Source organism: Erithacus rubecula (assembly GCF_903797595.1).
Source record: "Erithacus rubecula genome assembly, chromosome: 13".
NCBI lineage: Eukaryota > Metazoa > Chordata > Aves > Passeriformes > Muscicapidae > Erithacus > Erithacus rubecula.
The window spans coordinates 4,834,131-4,856,486 of NC_136665.1; the positions used below are offsets into that span (position 1 = coordinate 4,834,131).

A 22,356-nucleotide genomic window follows, 5' to 3' on the forward strand; every position below is an offset into this window, starting at 1 on the left:
CTCCAAGATCCTGTTTACTGCTACAAGAGAAACACTAAAAGAAAAAAAAAAACATTAACAACCATTAGCGTTCTAAGGGAGGCAGAGAAGAGTTTAATTGGCTGTGGTTGAAACAATTTGCACAGTCACAGAATTGCTGGGGTTAGAAGGGACCTCTGGAGATCATCCAGTCCAACTTCCCAGCCAAGGAAGGTGACACAGGAACATGGCCGGGGATTAGCAAATCTCCAGTGACAGAGACCCCATGAGACCCCTGAGCAGCCTGTTCCAGTGCCCTGCCACTCTCAGTGTAAAGTTTACCCTCTTCCTAATGTTGAGGTGAAACTTTGTGTGTTTTACCTTATGGTCATTATTCCTCATCCTGCTGCTCAGTACCATCCTCTTGACAACCATTATTGAGATATTTATTTGCATTAATAAGATTCCCTTTCACTCTTCTCTGGACTAAACAGGCCCAACTCCTGCAGTCTCTCCTCATAAGACACATACTCCAGATCCTTCATCATCTTTGTTGCCCTCTGCTGGACTCTTTCCAGTGGTTCCTTGTTTCTCTTAATAAAGGAGACCAGCTATTGATATGAAGTCCCTGCATTCTACTTCTGGTACAAGTACCTGTGTGCACACAGGTAGGAAGCAGAGCTCCTTTCCCCGCTGCAGTTCCGTGGTTTGGCCCTTTCGGCCCCAGCTCCCGCTCCCTGTAGCCTCACACGCGCACAGGCGGCTGTGGAAAGGCCCGGCCACACTCACAGGCTTGAGCAAGGCTGGAGTTCGCACTGTCCCAGCGGCTGCCAGTGTCCGCCGAGCGAGCACCGCACAGCCCGCGGCCGCACTGGGGAGGGGGGGAGGGAGGGAGGGAGGACAGGAGCTGCCGACCCGCGATCTGAACGAGCCGTACGAGCAGCGTGAACGGGCCCGGGGCTGCTCTGAGGCGAGCGCCTCACCTCACGGCTGCCGGCGCGGCCGGGGGACAGGCGGCTCCCTCGGGGCCGGGGGCGCAGCCGGCTGCCTGGGGACCCGGGCCGTGAGGGAGCGCACCGCCGGCCCGCCGCCGCCGCATGAGTGACAGCCGCGCCGGCCAATCGCGAGCCGAGCTCCGCGGGCGCCGACCAATGGCGTGCGGCGGCGTGCGGCGGGGCGGGGCCGGCAGCGGTGCGCGCGGAGCCGAGCGGCCCGGCCCGGCCCGGCCCCCGCGGCCCCGGGCGCGGCCCCCGGCGGCCGCTCCGCCCGCGCCCCGGGGGCACCGGACGCCTCGGCGGGAGCGCGCAGTAAGTGCCGGCCTGGCCGCCCCGGCGCGGGGGGCGCTTCTAGGGACGGGCGGGGTGGGCCGGGCCGGGCCGGGCCGCGGGGGTGTCTGGCTGCGCCGTCCCGTCCCTCCGCGGGCGCTGCGGGGCCGCCGCAGCCTCTCGGGGCCGGCCGCGTCCCGGGCAGATCCGGGCCGGCTGTGAGGGAAGGGCCCCGCGCCCCGTTATTCGCCCGGAAAGTTCTCCTCGGGATGGGGAAGGAGGCACTTGCCGCAGGGATGGAGCCCGGGCAGCGGTGCGGTGGGACGGGCGGGCACTGTCATTGCAGCGTGTGTCAGAGCGGGGCCGAGGAGCCGTGACATTGCCGGGCCGGGCTGGGCTGGCACCGTGCCCCTCTCGGGCAGCGCCCACACACCCGCGGCCTCCCGCTGCCCCGGAGCCTGGGCGGCTCTGGAGAAGAGAGGGGAAGCCAAAAGTTCACCCACCGGCAAGCCACATCCCGTTACCAGCAGCAACAGAGTGCAGCTTGCACTGCTGAATTACTAGAGATACTTCATCTGGAAGTAATGCAGGAACTACACTTGTTATTATTCTTCATCCTGAGACTCTCTGACCCATCTTCATCCCTGTGACAAATCTCTGTTCCTGTCACACCCAAAATGAAAAGCAGCACAGAGAGATTAAAACCAAGACTTCAGAAAAGGCTCAAGGTGGGGCCCAAAACAATGTTCTGCATCTCAGAAGTGAGCAGCACCTATCAAAGATCAGTTTGAAAGTGCTGGCTTGGGAGAGAAACAAACGTGTCCCTATTCACAGACACAGCAGAGGCCAGCACAGAGCAGTCCTGGCTGTGCGAGGAGCTCTCTTGGTGCAGACAGTGGAACAATGCCAGCTGGCAGCAGCTGAGGATCTGGTTCCTCTTCTGTTCTATTTGTGCATGGACTATGCTGGAACCTGCCAGTGATAGGCAGTAGCTGTCCACAGCCCCACAGCTGCCATCAGAGGCTTAGAGTGTGCCCAGCCTGCAGATCAAACTTCCAGCACCAGGATGACAGCTGGGAAAGGAAGGTGGTGGGGAAGGATGATCCACCCCAGCTCTGCCATGTTAGTGTGGGCCCTGAGCTGTGCTTGCACTCAGCCTCCCTGTCTGACTGACTGCAGCCTGGACCAGGAGGAGCTGAGGAGCAGAAACAGCCCTGTCTGAACCTGGAAGTGCTTGCCTAAGCCAGGTCAGAAAGCTTTGACACAGGACTGCTTTAGAGCTGGGTCTGTGGGCATGGAAATCCTTCAGCATGAACAGGATGCCAAGAGCAAGAAAAAGAGGCCCCATTCTTCCTTGACCAGATTTTCAGCTTGCCCATTTTAACCCAGCTTTTTCTGATTTTTCAGAACTGACACCACATTCAGTTGAAGGCCTAACCTGTTTTGTTTCCAAAATTTAGGAGCTGTTCAAGATCTAGAGCCAAACTCTGCAAAGCCCTTTGAGCCTGTTTCACTCCTTTCACTTAGGCTCTCTTTCCACTTTTTATTTCCTTGGTAGAGGCTTTTTTAAAAATGGGTATTACCATTATGGAAAGTCTCCCTGAATAGCACAAATTGATGGATTCTGCCTGAGCAGCTGCTCAATCTGCTCAATAATTCCTTCCCTTGCCCTGCTGGGCTGACACTGGTGCTGCTGTTGTGACAATGATTTCAAATTTGTCATCTTTTTGTCTAAGTGTCCACTGAGCTCTCCTGTGGTCAGTAATGGCTGGAGAAGTCCAGGTGCCCTGTGGTTCAAGCAGAGTGCAGGGCTTAATGGTCAGTGAAGGGCACAGTCCCCTTCAGCTACAATGACTCATGACCCAGTGCAATGTTAGGAGAGACCAGAGCAGAACTGTTGTTATTCACATTTCTCTGGAAACTCCAGGGAGTCTGACAGCTCCCACAGTCTCCCAGGCACTTCAGAATTTCCCCCTGCTTCACAAAGTTGTTTCCAGGGGCCTGAGGCAGACCCTGCATGTGTGGCAAGGCATTTACCTGCTCAGGGAGCTGCAGGACAAGTCGAGGTGACTGCTCCAGCTGCTGGCTGACCACTGCACAGCCTGGTGCTGCTTGGCAGGAGTGGTGTCCCTGCTCCAGTTGTTAGTGGCAGATGTTGCTCATGCTGCTTCCTGCAGTTGTGGACAGCAGTAAGGCACCACAGATATGGGAGCTGCACAGTAACCTTGCCTGGAATGGAACAGAGTGGAGCAGAACAATGGCTCGTTCCTCTTTGCAGGCACATCTTTTTCTATTCAGATCTCACTAACCCCTCTGTCCCAGCTGCATTCCAGCCCAGAGATGTAATGTCTGCTAAACTGCAGGGAAGTTAGCAGAGGATTGCTACAGAAGTTCTCAGGTCAGCTCAGCTCCAGAGGTAGCTGTGTTTTCAGGGAACCCTAAAGTTACAGACAGTGTTTTTATAAACAAAGTGTACAAATACTTCCCATAGGCTCATCCCATGGTGTTTTGCAACTCTTGATCATTTGCACAATAGAAGTGTGAAGGCAATTAGAGCCTTTCATGTTCTCAGCATGAACAGATCTATCAAATTTCACAACTAGAATCCAAAATTGGACTAATTTTAAAATTAATATTAATAATTGCCAGTGCATGACTAAGCTTGAGTGGGTGGTTTCATGTGGGATTGAGAAATACTCAGTGTCTTTAGATGGATGAAACCCACCCCTTCCAGAGCACATGGGATGAACAGCAGTGGGCCAGTGGATGGTGCAGGGACTCAGCACAACAGGGAACTCCTGCTTTGTATTCAATAAAAAGCATCCTGAGATATGGATGTCTCACAGCTGAGTGTCATTTTATTGGGTATGTTCCCACTGATAAGGGGATCAATGCAACTTTCCAAAAATTGAAGAAACAGAAGCAGGAAAATGCTCTATCCTGGGGCAGATGGAGACCACCTGGTTCAGCCTGAGGTGCACCAGAGACAAGAATTCTGAGGTTGTCCCCACACAGATCTCCAAGTGACTGCAAGGAGGCAGAGCTGGAATAGTGAGGGGAGAGTTATCACCAACTCCAAGTGAACCAGCCATGACTGTGGGGGCTCAGTATGATCAAAAAACGTTTTTCTTATTTTGAGCAGGTATTCAAAAGCTGTGCTGGAGGATTGGGGAGCTGTGGGACAGGTTGTGCCTGTCTCCAAGAGCCCCACACTGTTCATTTGTTCTCATTCTCTCCTAGGCTGAGTCCAGTGTGGTTCCTACCCTAAGAAAACCCGTCAGTGGTGATGCTGCAGGAGAGGTCTCACATGAGGGCCCTCGACTGGAAGGGCAGCTTTGCACTTCTGTAGCTGATGGGAGAGGACAACAGCTTGGTAACAGGAGCTACCAAGAGCTGGCAGGATGAGCTCCAGCTCACCCCCTGTGCATGACTTGCATCACAGCACCCCCACCATGGCCAAGCCAGAGCCAGGGACAGCTCTGGATGTGACTGTACCACAAACATCCACCATAAGCCCTGAGACTACCAGTTTCAACAGCACCAAAATCCCAGATATGGCCAGCACTGGACCTGGCATGAGCACCATGCTGCTTTCCTTTGGGATCATTACTGTGATTGGGCTGGCTGTAGCAATGGTAAGAGAGCCCAGCTAAACATTCCTGTCTCTTGAGGGTGGAGGGTGGCTAGAGGTTCTAGGACTGATTTGCACTGAATAATTTATTTGTATTCTATTAAAATCTTACCCAAAACTGCTGGGAACTGATAGTTCCTGAGATTCCTTTCTTTTTAAGGCCTTTATCAAGTGCTCCAGTATTTCTGCAGTCTCCCTGAGGTCTGGTCCAAATGGGATGCTCAGCAGGCCTAGGAGCAGCCATATGTAGTGTCAGTATTTATTTTTAATAGCAATACAAAATTCAATTAAAAGGAAAAGAAAGCAGATTCTGTTCTGACTTGTTACCTGGAACAGCTGCATTGATTTAAACCTTCTCTTGGGCCCCACAAGAATGTTTATCCATATTAGCTTTTCAAGCAGACTATTGAAACCATGTTAGTCCCCCCTGTGAACCTGGGGTAATTCTTTTTGAATTAAAGTGGCCTGAATCTATCTCAGCAAGACTCACCCTGGACTGCATTTCCAAGGTTCTGCATGCTGGGGTCAGTCCTTGAGGGTTTGGTGTGTTTGGCACTAACCTTGCCATTAATGCTGTGGGCAGAAGCTTTCAGAAATCCTAGTTCTGGGCCTGCCATGGGCAGTGCAAGGGCTGCAGCTCTTTTTTTTATGTAACCAGATCGTTTCCCTGCCAACAGAGAACAGAAGGTAGCAGCAAACTCCCATTCCTTGTATGAGGAAGGGCTTCAGTAGTACAGCCATCAGAGGAGCCTACTGCAAAATTTCATTGCAGGCCCCAGGAGGAGTTTTACAAAAGCCCCTAAGAAAACCTGGAAACGGTCAAAAGTTCCCAAGAGCAGCATCCAGCGTTGGTAGTTCCCAGAACAAGGCTGTGGAGGCCCAGAGCCTCCCATTCTTCCCAGCACAGGCTGACAGAGGCAAGTCCCTGAGCATGCCCTCCCTCTTTGCTTCTTCCCTTTGTACTGGGGAGGGGGATAGCAGCATTTCTGTGCTGTAGGAAATCTACACATGAAAACCACAAAGGGAAGCTTTTTCATCCACTCTTAAATTGCAACATACGTCCTGCAGCCACAGAAATGTGCTGAGCTACACCTGATAATACACCTAATACTCTTACTCCTACTAACACACCTAATAACAGGCCACTGAGCACTTAGTGTCAGACACCATGTGCTGCCAAGCTCACAGTGATGCTTTTGAAGTGTCATTTTCATTGTCACTTCTCCCTTCCCTCACTCTGGTGCACAGTGACAACAACCTTCTCTACCTCTTTCCTGTGTGCCCAAAATTTCTCAGCTATTCCCCATCCTACTGGGACTGCTGTAATGATGCTTCTTTTTCTCCTTCAGGTTCTGTATATCAGGAAGAAGAAGAGGTAAGATCTGTTATTGGCTGAAGGGAACTCAGTGCTTCAAAATGCAGAGTGAGCTCAGGAGATGGGGAGAGTGTAAAGGATGGCTGTGTGAGAACATGGTGTGACCCAGGCTGGGACACTGCCCTCTTGGGATTGGGCATCCCTCAGACACCACAGCGCAAAGACTTCTCCACAGTTTTGGAAGGAGAAAAAGGCTGAGCAGAAGGAGGTCAGGGATCCTGCAAACTCATCACAGTTCACCTATGAGATGCATCAAAACAGAGGAGAGGGTTATTATGGGTGTATAAATAAGCTGGGAACTCCATCATGAAAGGTCAGTCTCAGGTTTCAGCCATTCCCAGATCCCTGTGTTTTCTGGCAGCCCTGGCAGTGACAGCAACTGGCAGTAGCACAGCACAGAGATGCAGCTTCAGCCCAGGAGTTAATGTCTTAATTTCCTTGCTAAGCTCCTGGCTGAAAATAGAGAGGAGAGGAGCACGGAGGGAGAATCATGTCTTGATTCTTCCGTCTCACAGCAGGGACCCAGGTGAGATCCATAAGCTGTGGTACCTCCTCCCTCCCTGAATCCTTGGGACAGGCCTAACCAGGCCACAGACTTCCACAGAGTGCTGCTGCCCACTGTAAAATTTCCAAGCCCAGCTCCAAAGCCCAGCACCCAGGTCTGAGTGCTGCTGCAGGAGCAGCCAGTGCTTGGCCTGTGGAAGTAGCACTGCTGGACATAATGGTTGTGCTGGTAAGCCCATAGAGAAACAGGGGAAGAATGTGTCATCCTAACACTTGCCAAAATAGATATTTGTGGTGACACTGCCAGTAACTGCTTGTGTGTTTCCTTCTACTCCAAAATTCAGCTATAGCCAAAGGCAGATTCAGTGTTTTCCCAGGAGCCAGCCCATCCATTATCCATCTCTGAGGAGACCCTTTGAGTAATAATTCATAGCTCTGTCTTTTGGAGCAATGATACAAGAGTAGGAACAGTATCCACAGGCATCAGCCCCCTGTGAGAATCTCTCTCTTTTCTATTTTCTATTTATTGTTCCTTATTTTCTGTTTAACTCTGGGGCTGAAGTACATAAAATTAAAGTACTCTTGGGCCACTGGAGCTTGAAGTGAACTGCTGCTGGCAGACTGTGACATGGCTGGTGTGGGCAGAGGGTGAAGTCACAAAATGCCAAGCCACTATGTTCCACTGTTCCTTTTGTCCTTCCACATAAAGCCTAATCTTTTAAGGTCTGCAAGAACTTAAATCCCGATTCCTCTGTGTGTAAATGTCTGCCAACACAGATTAGTGATGGCAATTCATCCCTGTAACTGCACTCTGGGTGTCTTCCACTCCTGGCAGCTGTGTGTAGTAGGTTCTTGGCCTCATCCAGCAAGAGGCACAGGAGCAGAATCCCTATGCAGCAGAAGCAGCTTGCAGAAAGCCTCAGCAGTGGGGTGGGGAAGCAGCCTGAGCCCTGTCCTTCTCAACCAACCCTTTCCCTCCCCTCCCACGGGCAGGTTGGAGAAGCTGCGGCACCAGCTCATGCCCATGTACAACTTTGACCCCACCGAGGAACAGGATGAGCTGGAGCAGGAGCTGCTGGAACATGGGCGAGATGCAGCATCGTCCCAGGCATCCCAGAGCAAGGTAGGCACAACCACCACGAGTGCCACTGCAGCACTGCCACCTGCACTGCATTCTTACAGGGCCAGGGAGATTTTGTGGGGCTGCTGGGTAGGAAGCCATGCAAGGCCTCAGAAGGATTTCCCCATCGCTCCAGCCCAGAGACTTGAGCATTGTGGAGTGCTTAGGGTGGACTGAGGAGTCAGGCAGGTCTTTGACAGGAGGCTCTCTCCTGCCCAGTGTAACAAGAGGTAGGAGAAATTTGAAAGAAGGGCTTTTCACCACTGTTTGGGTCCAGCTTCACAGTGTTGTCTGTTCCCTTTGTCACCACCACCATACAAAAAGCCTTTCTAGAAGAGCCAGCAGGGATGGTTGGAACAGGTGTCTCTTACCAGTGACACAGCCTGTCCTTGGAGCAGACATACTTTTCCTTTCATGCATACCTCTCCAGCTGCTCTGTGTTGCCCATGTCATCCCCTGCTTTTCCCATCCAGGAGCAATAGTTCTCCTAAACACTTCTCAGTCTCCACACACTTTATACCTTCAGAAAATCTGTAGCAAGCTTGATGTGGGCAGAAAAGGAAAGAGGAAATAATAAATACAACCATAGTTATAAAATACTTATAATGAGACATACTCAAACTGCTAAAGAGCTCGAACAAGAACCAACATATGGAATATACTAGTTTGGAAAAGCAGGAAATGTGTATATAAGCAAAGGATCTTGTCCTCCAAGTAGCACATACTAGGACATCACATCCCTTTATCTGTCCACATAGGAGGCTTACCTGGAGGTAGTAAAGGGGGAAAATTTGAAGGCCAGAGTAAACCTCAGCATGGTAAAACCACAACCATCCCCTCCAGGTACTGGCCAGCAGGATACCTCAGATCCCTCTTGCTAATGCTTGGGAAGTGCAAAAGTTTGAAGATTCAATGTAAAAAGACAGGGAGAGTCTAAAACAACAGCTCAAGTTCAGGCACATTTCCAGGCCTTCTTGATATCTCAAGCCTTTTCATGCTATCTTATATATATAAATAGTGAGACCCAGTAATCCAGTGATGTGGGGATTGTAAACTGGCATGGGTGTGCTGACTTACTCTCCAGCCTGTTGTATTTTCCTGTCCCAGCCTGTTAAGCCCTGTTAGGCAGGCAGCCTCCCCTGGAGGGGGCAGTTGCAGGTGCAGCCCTGTGCCGGGCAGCAGTGCTGGCTCTGAGCTGCCCCGCTGCCCCGCAGGTGCTGCTGCCGAGCCAGGGAGCCGCGCAGAGACCCAGCCGCCTGGTGTTCAGCGACGTGGCCAGCGCCATCAGCGCCTGAGGCTCCCCGCGGGACCTGCTCACTGCCGCCACCGCCTGCAAGCAGAGACTGCCCTCGGGCGTGGCTCAGCCACTGAGCACAGCCTGGCACCTGGTGGTTTGTGTTGCAAACAGGCACGGGAAGTGCCAGCGCTCTGGGAAGCAAACCCTTTGCAAGGGCAGTGGTGATTTCTGTGTGTGTGTTACCACGGAGCTCTGCTCTCTGGGTCAGAGGAGAGAGGTGCACATTTCAGAGACCTCCTCTGGGTTTGTGTGCCCAGGCCCCAAGGAAAGTGATGGATGAGGCACTCTGTGCAGTGACCACAGCTCTGGCAGGGACTGGTGGTAAAGCCTCTTTGAGCCAGGAGAGCTGCCTGCCCCAGCTGAGGGGTGACCTGGGGCACAGCAGGGAGAGCACAACCACAGGATTATCTCCTTCTAGGCCTGTGGCTGCTCATACATGTACACCAGGGTCATGTTGAAGCACAGGAAATTCACTGGCTTTAAAAAGTTAAACAGTGAACATTTGGCCAGTAACAACTGAGGAAGTGGCTGAATATCCCAAGTTAGAGCTACTGTATAGACAGAGGGGATTTCACACAGCTAGAGACAGGGACTGTCACTGTCTGGCTACATGAGCCTGCTGCTGAACTAGGAATAACAGTGCTTGAGCTACAAAGAGGAGTTGAGCAGAACTAGGGTTCCAGTACCATTTATCCCTTCCTGCTTTGGCTCAGGGAAGTTTTCATAGTACAGAGCATTATCCAGGAAAAAAAATTAAGCTTTGAAATGCTTTCTTTTAAAAAAGGGAAAACTTGTATTGGCTCAACAACAGCCCAATGTCTGCCCCCAGAGATGACTAACAGCTGGTTTGTACTTCCTTACCTGCCAAGACCTGCAGTCAGAGCCTTCTCTTCCTGCTGAAGGAAATACAGAGCTTTGCCTTAGCCTCTGCTTGAGTTACCTGCTAGGAACAGGTAGGTGGGACTAGACAGGTAAGCCAGGGGTTTCCCTGTAACATCTCTCTGCCTGTGCATCCTTCAGGGCTGCAGAAAGAAGAGTGTGCAGAAGGGCCTCTGGCCACCTTGGCCTGTGGCCGTGCTATGTGGGGGCGTGGTGGCTGCAAGTCTTTTGGTAGGCACTGGCCCAGAGTGCTGCAGACCAGCACAGCAGCCATGCCCTGATCACCTCCTGATCTTTGTGTGGTTGGTTACAGGCATTTGTCAATCAGATTTTATTTCATACCCAGCACCCATTACAAGGGAATCGGGGCAAGCCAAAATTGCAGATCTAAAGCTTTATGCGAAGAGTTGTTTCAGAGTGGCAGTTCAGGTATCAAGTGCTTTGTTGCAAGTTTGGACCTGCCAGTTAGTTTTTGTTCTCCTAAATATTTTCTTTCTCTGTGTGATTGTTTTTCCCATAATCATTAAATGCAGACTCTTCCCTGGGCCCCTGCCCTTGACCCCTGCAGGGCACAGCTCCTTACCAGCCTTCCCTCTTCCACTGACAGAGCTTTCCTCAGGGCAGCTTTGCAAAGCTAAATTGCTTTAGTGTTTCAGTATCCAGATGTCTTTTGAGAACTAGGGATTTCTGGGAGTAGGTCAGGGTTAGAGTGTGGAAAGCAGCCCAGTCTTCCTAGCCAGGAGCTCTGGCAGGAGACACGCCCAAGGCAGCTGCTGTATAACCCTAGGGATGCAGCTGGAAGAAGGTGCATAGGTACAGATATTCAGTGTAATGCAGATTAGGTCCTTAGAATTTGGACCAAATTTAACACACACACAACACACTCCCCAGCTCCTGCAAGTTCTCCCTTCACTACCTGTCCCCTTTCCATGCTCTGCAGCAGCACAGAATGCACAGGGCAGTAGGGATGTCCAGCTGTCTTAAATTGCAGCATTTTCCCCAGAACTCTTGAGATTGGAAGTTCAGTGGTTGTTTTAAACTCAACAAAAACGTGAGCTGAGCTGTTTCTTCAATGTGTCAGGCCAGTGTCTGCCTTGCTCCGTGTGCTGGAGCACAACAAACACACCTACAGAGGAAGTCTCCTGAAACATTCTCCCTGTGATGGTAGGCTTTGTCCTGTGATGACTGCCCTTAGAGCAAAGAAGTACAGACAGCAAGACTGAAAGAATAGTATGGATAACAATACTGGAGTACTCTTTTAGTTCCCTAGCACCTCCTCTCAGTTCTTGGATGTATAATTTAGCAGAAGCATTATGATGTAATTTAATTCAAGTGTTTCTGTGTTTTAAAGCATTGAAATATAATTAAACTATTTACATGAAAGTCTAGTTGTGATTGTCTTTTTCTCCATCATTTGCATTTTCCCACAGCAACTGCTGGAGTGTATCCCCAGTATCTGCTGGTAACTGGTGTGCAGTGAATGACCCTGCTCTTTCAAAAACAGAACTAAATGTGAAAAACTTGCAAGGGGGGTGAAAGTTTAGCATTCTACAGCACAGAAACTCATATCTCTTCAGAAAGGCTAGCTGGAGGAGTCAGAAGAACAGGAACTCCCAGCTGCCAGTCCTGGGCATCCAGAGTACAGAAATCCCAATTTATTCTTAAACTGAATTCTTGCACAAACCAGAGGTTCATCAGCTCACCTGCAGCTCTGCACACACCAAGGAGAACAGAACATGATGATATTTCTAATACATTTCAGATTTTCTGCTGTCTCATCTGGCCCACAGCCCCAAAACTTGGGACTGGTTAGGAAAGCTGTCAGATGAACTGAAGAGGCAATGCACAGGCAGAGAATTAATTGTATGAAAAGCTAAGTAACTGTATTGCCCACAGAACAGAGAGAAACAGACTTGACTGTGGAGACTTCTGGGTGTACATGTGAAACAAAATTGGCCTCTGTTCCAACCAAGCCTCCAAAACACACAAAAAGATGGAATTAGGCACACATTTGGGTTTAGAAGCCTGTCCAGTTTTCTCCATGTGTGAATCCTCATACTCATCATTTTTTGTTTTCATATCAAGGTGGGGATGCTCCTGAATGACAAAATTTTTGTTTATAATCCCCAGAACTCCAGGTCAAGAGACACTCACCTTGTCCAGCAGTGTGTGTATGTGTGCTGAGGATGTTGCACAAGGAGACAAAGCAGCAGCCTGGGGGGCATTTGTTTAACACCTTTATTTAAAACAAACTTCAAGGCTAATTTGCAAGTTACCAACACTCTATGCCTTCACCAAAACCATTTATGGGAAACTTCCAAACTTTGCTAAACAACAAACCTCACTCACCTCTTGTGGTTTAACCACCTGTAATGGCCTCTTTTTTTCAGCCAAGTCAGACCAGAACTGCCTGAGTTTAAAAACACTTGACATGCACTTGCTTAGAGGTAGCTTTGTCTACACAGATAAGGTAATTAACTATGAAAAATAACATAGAAAAAATGTCTGCAATTTAAAAAAATACAATCCAAGTATGCAGTGCAAGATCCTAGCTCCCTGAAGATGTCTGGAATTCTGTCCACCTTTCATAGGCATTGACTTCCATTCTAATTCTCTGCATAAACATGGGAACTGACATTATGGATTGGGGTTTCAACTACACACAGCAGAGCTCCTACAAGAGTGGAATTCTGTTTGCCCTCTTCCAGTATTTGCATTTTTATGAAAACAAGTTCTTTACTGTGGTTTTTCAGCAGAATGTTAAAAGGTAGCAAACACTAAATTTTTTTGTTGTTTAAGAGAGGTACTTTGCATGCACATCCCAGAGGAATACTGCTGACCTAAAGCAGATGGATTTACTATCTAGCCAAGGCAGTTTGCACCCCTATTCCATGCCACCAGCTGAGAAGGGACTGACTGATGTCACAGGAAAAGCCTGAGTCTTACAGTTGTAATCCCTAATCCATTTAGAAGCTGAAGTTCCAGTCTCACCCTGCAACAGCTATTGGTCTCAGGTAGCAGAAGTTAATTAGATAGGCAGTACAGCCTTGCAAACAGAGTACTGAACCTGCCAACTCAACTGAAAATCAGGCACAGAAGTTGGTAAAATATTTTGGTCTGCTATTGGAATGGCCTTTGAATGCAGACATGAACTGCAGCTGAACTTTTGTTTGCACTGAAGAGCAGCAGAATTGAGGGGAGCACCAGCTGCACCTTCTCATGCAACCATCAACAGTACAGATTCACTTGTCATGTCCCACCTGTATTTAACCCCACAGCAGGAGCTGGGGGTCAAACATCTTGATCTGGCAGCACAGCTCATCCCATAGCACAGGATTTAGGTCAGTCCCTGTGACCTAATCCATTTAGTCCTTGATTTCTCAGCTATTTGGTAGTGGAGGCACAAAGATTATCTGTGATGCAGTTTTCTGCTGTGACCACCAAGCTTCATACACAAGAGAGTACCCTTAGGGCAACCAAGACACCACACAGAATTAGGACTGAGACTCTCATCACTACTAAGCAGAATTAATGGGATCAGGACTCATCTCTACTAAACTGGGTGGACTGGACAAAATCACCCAAAAGGAAAAAAAAGAAACCACTTTTCCCCTCATTATCACTCCAATCAGCCCTTCTTAATTCTGCATACATTTTCTTGTGTTAAATAAATACTTGCCAAGGGAACAGAACTCTGATGAAAAGATAATAAATGAGTTCAATATATACAGTCATTTCATGGGTTTCTACTATGCACCACCATAAATTTAAAGGCAATTATGTTCTGTTTAAATATTTAACACTGTATAGCTAGCCAATTTTACATCCTGTCAGAGATAATTGAAATACCCACTTTGTCCCTTTAATAGGCAGGCAGAACATCCAGGAGATGGAAAATACCACTGGGATTTGACTATTTGCAACTGGATATTGAAAACACATCAATTTCTCAGAATTTAACAAGTTCAGCTCTAAGACCAAAAGCACAAATCTGGAACCTGTGAAACTGAGGGCAGCCAGCAACAGTCTCAAAGCAACAGGCTACTGTTGTCTCTCAAAACAAAACTATCAGCAGCTTTTATTGGCATAGCTGAGACACTAGAGGACCCCACAGACACATGTTAGGGACTGAATTTAAACTAATTTAAACTGAATTCCGAGGCTCTGCAAGGAAGCAACTTTTGTAACCAGTTCTTTGCAGGCACTTCTTTGAAGGGATGAAATCCAGTGGCTGTGACTAAGCTTGTAAGCATTGTACACTTGGAGCTGCTATCAAACTCGGGGCCACAAGGCCAGAAGAAGTTACAGGAGAAGGCCCTGAGCTGATCACATTAGGATAAAAATTTCAGAATCAATCCCTAAGACACCAGGGTGCAAACTTTTCCCCTATAGCATGCAAGTTATGGTCACAGGAACAGCAGCACAGGGCAAGCTGGAAATGCCATGAAGGTTTTTCTTTCTGAAATAGTCAAGAAAAGACTCAAAGGCTGTCCCCTTATGGGCAACACAGCAAAACTTAACTCATGGCACTGCTCCACCAATCTGCTAGATGTGATATGGTAGACAAGCTCAGCCATTAGTTGTGTAAATAGATTTCCTTTCCTGTATCTGTATTGCTGAATCAACTTCTGTTGAAGTACTGCTCTCTGTGGCAGGGCAAGGCACCAGGTTATCCAAGTATTGAAAGAGAAATTGTTATACTCAAAGATATACTACAAACTGTAAAAGGCATCTCTCCAACAAGGCATTTGGCATTCTTTCCCTTAAATCCTTGTTTGGATGTTTAGGGTAAGCAAGTCCACAGGCAACAGGAGAGAACTTGACTAAAATTATCACAAATGAAGAGTCTGAAATACAACATTAAAAGTTCCATTTGCCTTCCAGTCCTCTGGCTTCAGCATGACATGAACAGGTGGGACACTAATGAGCTGCAGCAGGGATGCTACTCAAGACATCTCTTGGAACCATCTTTTCCAGTGATGCCTAAAGGAAAGATCACAGAGAGAGAGTTAGAGCTTTGGATCCAGAAGCCCTGCTGCCCAATACTCCTTACAGAGCTAGTACAAGGTTGAGAGGTGACAAGGATCCACTCCCCAACAACCAAAGGTCTTCACAACATTCCCATTGCTCTTGTACCAGCTAAAGGACACAAATGGCTTCCCTGGCAGCAGGGCTCAGCATGAGTCTGAGGGCCCAGAAGTGACAGTGTGTGTGCAACTGTCAGGTTTCTGCTCTGCAAACACTCAACCACCCCTGCTGACAGAAATTACCTCAAACCCTCATGAGACACCAGGTACTCCAAGTGCCCTCCCAATATTAAACACAGGGGAAGTTGATGGTAGAATGTCTGGAGATGGGGAGTGGGGAATGTTTCTGGCTACGCAGGCGTGCTGTCATCTGTGCCTCACCCATGGCTTTCAGGGGAGCTGGGGTAACCATTGGGGCAGCAGAGGAAACAAAGTGAGACAAAGTTTGTATGAAAAAGAAGGCAGGGATGGCAAGACAGACAAAAAGGAACAAGATCCCAAGACTGCTTTCTGGGCTTTGCACTGGCTCCTGAAAATTCTACCATAAAGCAACCTCTTTCCCCCCTCACATCTACAGTTCATTAGCCAAGAACAGTTAATCAGACAAACCACATCTGCCACTGTGGCTTAGGAGCCTATGAAATGAGATTCATCAATCCTTCAGTAAGGGTACTGACAGAAAAAAAACTAAATGCTTCCTGAGTCAGAAAAACAGAAATGTTAATGCTGGAGTTGTGACTGGCAGCATCGAAAGGCAGCAACACTACAGAGCCTGAGCAATTAACCAATTCCTGCCTGCTCTTGGTAAGCTGGAGTCCCCCATAACCAGTGCCTTGGGAATACCAGAGCTAGATCCCCAGGCAAAGGCCAAAAGGGAAAAAAACCAGCTGGCTTTACATCAGCTCTCTGTCCCACTTGAGGCTTGCAAATCCAGTGTATTTCTAGTTCAGCTCTTTGTATATCTTAATTTTCTCCACAACAGACAGAGTCAGTGTTTATTTCAGAATTCATCTGAATGCTGCCGACATGAAGCCCAGGGCACATCTCTTTCCCACCCAGAGCTGTGCAGTGTAAAACTCAAAGGATGGGCAAGCACGTGTACCCTTGCATCCCCTCCCTGATGCAACACCTCAAAAATCCTCACCTGGAAGGAAAGAAAGAAATCCCCATTAAACTCTCAATGACCAAAGCTCTGGCTGTGTCCATAGCAGATCATTACAAGATCACAGACTCCTGCTAATGAGTGTCAGAGCAGAAGCCTCCTGCATGAGTAGCACATAAACTTGCAGGTTATAATACCCCAGTAAAACCCAGACCCACAGAATGGGTTAATCCAGAAACTACCTGTCTGCAAGCTGCTACAGCTGCACTGTGCTTGCAAACTAACCCCAAGATCATTAAGCCAGAACAACATGCTTCTCCTTTCCCTTTCCAGCCAGAAGTATTAAACCAGGATTACCACTCCATCTCAAGCTCCTGAGCAAATAACTTAAGAACTTTCCCAGAGGACTGCCTGGTTTCATGCTGCACATCCTTCTCCCCGCGATTTCCTGGCCGTTTTTCAGCTCTGGCAGAAGTGCAGAGGCTCCCCAGGAGCAGAGGGCCCTGTCCCCGGCCAGCAGGGGCAGCACAGCGCTGGGGCTGCGCTCTCTGCTCTGCTCGGCCGACTCCAGCAACCGCAGCATCCGCCCATCCTGCCACTGCGACCTCACTGCAACGGCAGGGAAACAGATCCCTGCTGCCTGCCCCGGGCCCCACTCGGGCTGAAAGGAGAAGAAAGTCCCTCAGTGCTGTGGTTTGGGGCAGTGTCACTGCACCAGAGGCAGAGGCGGCCGGGCGGAGGTGAGCTCATCCCCTGAGAGGCTGCGGCTCTGCTGATGTCAGCGCACAGCTCCGTGGCAGGAAGCGATATGGGAGCAGGAGCCCCAGAGGAAACTGAATTGAGCAACTGAGGTTAACTCCTCATTTATTTCATCATGTGGCATTTCCAGGGACTTTCTAAGAACCCGGGGCTGGGAGGGCTGCCCAGTGTCGCTTCGCACACCAATGGCAGGAGGGAGCAGCTGTGCTGCCACATGGCAAACAGGCAACAGCTGCCTCCCCTGGGCTCCTGCCCCTTCTCCCTCCAGGGAGAATACTTCATTAAGAGCTTCCTACAAGGCTCACTGATGACAGGACATAGATGCACACAGGCATTCCTGGAATCTACTTCAGAAGCAGTCCTGAACAGTATAGCCTCATTTGTCCTTTCACAGGGTTCAGCTGAGGCTGGGGCTCTGGGCATCTGTATCTTCCTACAATAGTGATAATACGTATCTGGCATCTCATCTCAGAGAAGCTTAGATAAATTGGAGCCTTCTACAGAAATTGGCCAGTGCCATCATTGTCTGTGCTGCTGAGGCACCTCTGCCAGTGCCAGCCTCTGCCAGAGAGCTCTGCCTTACACTACAAGCCAGGAATAAAAGAGGAAGACCATCCTGGAAGCATTCTGGAGTTAATCCAGAGTACTAAAATGTGCCAAATACCAAGGGATCTTCTATTCATAAAGTTTTTCAAGTAAGGCAAGACTAATAGCAATAGACTATTTTCACTTTTTACACACCAGCCAGACAGTTTCACTGAGCTGTACCTGTACCAGTGACCATAATCTCAGATGTGTGACTTCTTGGAAAGACAGATATAGACTTTCTTCCTTCCTTTTCTTCTACCTCCACTTCTGTTGAAGCAGTCACAACTGAATTAGATGGAAGGAATGTGCCTGGAAGCCTTCCAAATGTTCCTCTGTTTATAGAATTTACCAGAAAGACTGCAGTGCTAGAACTTTGTGGTACAAGCATGGTTTGCCAGAGCAGAGCATGGCTACACTGCTTAGTCTTGTGTAATTATCATTGTCTAATTTCAAACCTTGTGTGGCTGATGAGGTGTTCAAATTCCAGTCACTGTTTTCCAGAGGATCTCCTCCCTGAGACTCTTGTCCTTGGATCACTGCTTGAGGCTACAAAGAAAACCACCAAAAATAAACAACTCCCCCATGCAAAATTAGGTAGCAAAAGAAAAAATTGCAGATATGCAAAGTAGATGGATTATTATTTAAACAGGACTATGCAGCCCAGACAGTACATCCATTTGCCACCAACTCCTACATCCAACCACAGGCAAGGGCACACACCAGGGCATGTAGTGTCCACATACACTCACAAGTCTGAATAGTTGTCAGAATCCCTAATAAACCATCCCATAACCAGACTGGTGAGACACAGCCCAGTCTGAAAACATCTGCCCATTATGCACCTGTGGAGATTTTTTTTCATCAAGAATATTTGCTATATTTCAGGCTGTTTCCCTGTCTTGACCAACTAAACATTTTGTCTACTGACAGTTAAAACTAAAGTAATTGTTCTTTTTCTTCTGCTTTGGTTTTACTCCTCAAAAATTCAGCTGTTTAATTCTGAACTGAAACATCAGAACACTTCACTCAAAGTTAAAATGACACATTTTGAAGTGTTAAGAACTATGTCCTCCTGTTTGTCTTTGAGATTTGTCAGTCCACAAATGACATCAGAAGAATTCACTGGGTAAGGTTTTGTTCTGTAAGACATGGACATTTCTGCCACTGATTATTTTCCACAGAGCTTGAGGATCCCAGTTTGCACAGCTGGCTGCTTTAAGCACTAGTAACACAAGCTTCCCCAGTGTATTTAAATAACATAAATGGGCTTAGGGAAAGCAATGGGCTTTGAGCAAGAGCAGTGCTGAACTAGACTGTTACTATCTCACCTAGATTGCAGAGAAGGAACAGATTTATAGAGCAGTTCCCTTGTCTGGGACATTCTACATAGGGTTTGCAAACAATTCCTACTATCCAGGAAATATCTGCATGGCAAAGTCACCATCACATTAGGAAAGACTTCTGATCTCTCTTCTGATCATATCCTGGCACTTTTTTGGTGGTGAACATTTCCTTCCAAGCCTTCTGCATGGCCCTCCCAGGCTGCTCTGTCCCCTCTGGTTCTGCTGAGCCAGAAGTATTCCTTTACCTCCTGAGCACTCCTGTGCCACCTCAGCTATACAACAAACCTATAGATTCCTGCATCAAATGCACAGCTTGGGTTTGGATCCAGCAATTTTTGTGATGCACACTAACTAATGGCTTGTGGCTGTTGTGGGGTTTTTTAACCACTCCTAATGACAAATAGCATACCATTAATAGTTCACAGGGCTGAATATCTATATTAATTAAAAGCTTTGGTCTTGTTCTTACACCTGGAATGTTTTACTCTTAGCTACTGATTCCTACTAACCCTTTGTTTGCTGCATAAAAGTCTCCTGCTGGCAGGACTCAAAATTTCTCCATTAATCAAATTTCTCTGTTAGTTTAATTTTAAGTTTCTTCTTTTGAGACAAACTGACATGCTAAGCAATCACTTCAGTCTTTCAAATGTCCTGGGAAGACAACCCTTCTCTGTAAGAAAGGATGGGATCTCTGGTCTGACATTCCAAGCCTGAGAAAGTGCTGTACTGTGGAAGTCTGGTATGTCTTGAATTAAGTACAGCATCTCCCCCAGGCTCTCAATTCTTCAGTAGCTGAATCTTAGAGGCCATCAGGAAGGCAATCAGAGCTTCCCTGATTATTTCCAGGCTACAAAGGCTGAAAGAATGTTGTGGCAGACACAATCTGAGAAGGGCAAACACAGTTGGAAGTTCCCCAGGATCTGTGACAGGAGAAGAGGGAAAGGACTGAACACCACACTCACCCACTTGCGGGGCCTCCCTCTTCGCTTCTTCCCAGCAGCAGGTTCTGCCTTTATTGAAAACAAAGGGGGGGAAATATTGTCAGCTCTCAGATTTGCTGCCATTGACTAAACCACTGAAGGTGGCCAAGGTGACCTTTGTGTAAAGGTCTTGTCTCACATGCAGCAGAAAAAGCAAAAGCTGGAGAGAGAAGACAGTTGAGGAGGAAACACCTGCCTGACTGCACTGGTTGTGATTATTTGGCAGTGGTGGAGCAGAAACACTGGAAGGAAACTGCTGAACAAGCAGTGGCAACACAGGAAGGCTGGGAGATGAGTAAGGACAAAAACCACAACTGATTTGTCCAACAGTAGCAATTAAAGCTGAGCTGAATTCAGGGCAACTTTCACTATCTTTAAGCTAAGAGAAACATCCCTGTTTGTCTCTCTGGCTGTGCTTCTCTCCCCTTTAAATGAGTATAAGCCATTTCCTCTCACCATTCCTCCAGTTAGACCAGTCACTTTCTTGCTTCCTTTTGGCCTTCCTCGTGGTTTCTTCACTGGCTGTGGCTCCACAGCATCCTGTGGGATGTCTCCACCATCCTCCTGGGATAAAAGGAGAAAACCATTTAAGCAGGATGATCTCTGAAACAATTCATGTTCTCTCATTCTGATTGGTCTTGGACCGTCTTACCCCATTAAGACCACCCAGACCCTTAAACAGTTGGCTGTTTCTGCTTTTCCAGTTGTAAAGTGCATTAGAAGATGATCAGCAACATTCCTGCCTCTTTGTGTTTTGGGCTGGGGAAATTAATAAATTCCATGAATTATGGTCAGGGGGTCTTGCCTGTTCTATCCAATTACTGGTGGAAAAACAGAGGGTGACAACATGTGCAAGTCTCCAGACTAAAACAGACCTGGTCAGCCCCTCTCACTCATGTCCTGGCTGAAGTGTCACTGCCTGTCACATTAGAGGTGCCTCTGAGGCCAGGAGCTGAGACTGCCCAGGGTACAGATCCTACTGCTGTCCTGGGCAGCCCCAGCATTTACCACAGAACACCCCTCCTTCCTTTGTCCTTGTTAGCAAGCAGCCTCCCAGGGCTACTGCCATGGCATCCTCAGGCAGCCTCTTGGGATGATGTTCCCTCACCTGTGGCTGCTTCTTTGGTCTCCCTCTCTTTTTCTTCACAACCTCAGTCACTGTAGATGAGGTGGGATTCTCTGGCTTCTCATTGCTCATGCTGGCACTCTCCACTGTTTGCAGATTATAATCCAACAGGTTTATTTTTCCTGGACTGGGAAAGAAAACTTGTCTCCTCTTTTTTGCTTTATCTTGTTACAGATTCTCCTCTACCTGCAAGGCTGAAATAATGAGAAAGAATCAGGTGTGGCAGCTTGCTATTGTTTTCATCAGCTGCAAGAGTTCAGGACCCAGCAGACACTTGAGAGCATAACTGTGCTCTATAAATACTCTACAATCCTGCTTTTACCTGGCCTATTCCTCAGCTTTCTGAGGCTTTTGGCCAAAGGAATTGAATTGCTCCAGGTATGGTCTATGCTGGTACCTTGCCCTGTTTAATCTGAACCAAAGAAGACAATTTCTGCAGCTCTCTGAAGGCTTCCTCTGCTCAAAGAGGAAGGAGGTGGGAGATAAAGTGGTGGTAGTAACTTATAAAAGTACCAGTCAAGGGCTCCTATACTGTCAAATACTAAAGCTAATCCTGAGACCAAAGTCTACAGCTAAGAAAGCCTTACATGAGCATGTCTGAGAGAACAAGTCCAAGGGTACAAACTAAGAAGTCTGGCTCTGGAGCTGTCCCACCAGAGCTTGTTCTTAGTCACTGCCTGAACAGGCACTGTCTGGAGAGGGGGCCTGATCCCATTCAGTGCCTTTGGTCCTACATGAGACTCACTGTTTCCTACAGGACAACACAAGCTCCTAGACCTGGATTCTGCTCAGATGTTGAGCAGTAGCTTGTCTGCTGGAAGTTTGAGTCAGCAAGCTTGTCAGCCTCCTGCCTGCCCCCAAGCTCTGCTTAGTGCCTGCTGTGGTTGGAATGAGCCCTGATCCAAACTGTTTGCTCTAAGAAATAACCAAGAACCAAGCTGTTAAGAGCACATAGGAAACCAGTAACCTTCCCTGCTTCTGCTGAAGGTTTCTCCTCTGGCTTGCCTGCCAGAGAAAGAGGGCTGAATGCAAGCCTGGACACCCTCACATCCCTAGGCAGGAAGAGGAAGGGAGACATTGACCAGAACCTCAGCAGAAACCTAAATCACAAGCACATTAGGAGAGGTGGGAGTCACTGAAGTTCTGCTTGTGTGCAAGTCAAAACCCAGGCAAGGATCTGAGCTCAGTCCATGTGCAGCACCCTCCAGACATTGGCTTTCCTTTTCTTCTGGCACACAAAGGAGGGCTCAAGAAAATGGGAGGGGATTAGGAGGCTGAGCTCAGCTGTTCAGAAGGCAGCAGTGCTGGCTGAATCCTCTTTTGTCAGTAGTTCTTATCACAAAATACACAGCTGGGAGTAGGGCAGTTAGGAAAGCAGCATCATTTATTGCTCAGGAAAGCA

General features: G+C 48.3%; 2 protein-coding genes across 4 annotated transcripts in view; one reads left to right on the top strand and one right to left on the bottom strand.

Moving 5' to 3' along the window:
• The first annotated feature begins 1,140 nt into the window (after positions 1-1,140).
• Positions 1,141-9,167, top strand: LOC306807229 (uncharacterized protein C3orf18 homolog). Its single transcript, XM_079316583.1, has 5 exons — positions 1,141-1,269; positions 4,470-4,858; positions 6,204-6,229; positions 7,727-7,856; positions 9,068-9,167. Exons 2-5 carry the CDS (start codon positions 4,625-4,627, stop codon positions 9,146-9,148), a joined length of 471 nt encoding a protein of 156 aa, XP_079172709.1. The 5' UTR covers positions 1,141-1,269; positions 4,470-4,624; the 3' UTR covers positions 9,149-9,167.
• A 3,086-nt stretch (positions 9,168-12,253) lies between these two features.
• Positions 12,254-22,356, bottom strand: part of LOC306807666 (uncharacterized protein) — a 51,422-nt gene continuing 41,319 nt past the window's right edge. The window contains exons 2-6 of one of the 3 annotated variants that reach the window (XM_079317468.1): positions 20,937-21,148; positions 20,285-20,392; positions 19,811-19,858; positions 17,961-18,051; positions 12,254-15,012 (exon numbers count right to left, since the gene is read on the bottom strand). In XM_079317468.1, the coding sequence (XP_079173594.1) occupies positions 14,972-15,012; positions 17,961-18,051; positions 19,811-19,858; positions 20,285-20,392; positions 20,937-21,026 (378 nt within the window). In that variant the 5' untranslated portion in view covers positions 21,027-21,148 and the 3' untranslated portion in view covers positions 12,254-14,971. Of the gene's footprint in view, positions 15,013-17,960; positions 18,052-19,680; positions 19,732-19,810; positions 19,859-20,284; positions 20,393-20,936; positions 21,149-22,356 lie in introns of those variants that run through there. The other 2 variants (XM_079317469.1, XM_079317470.1) reach the window with 2 other exon arrangements.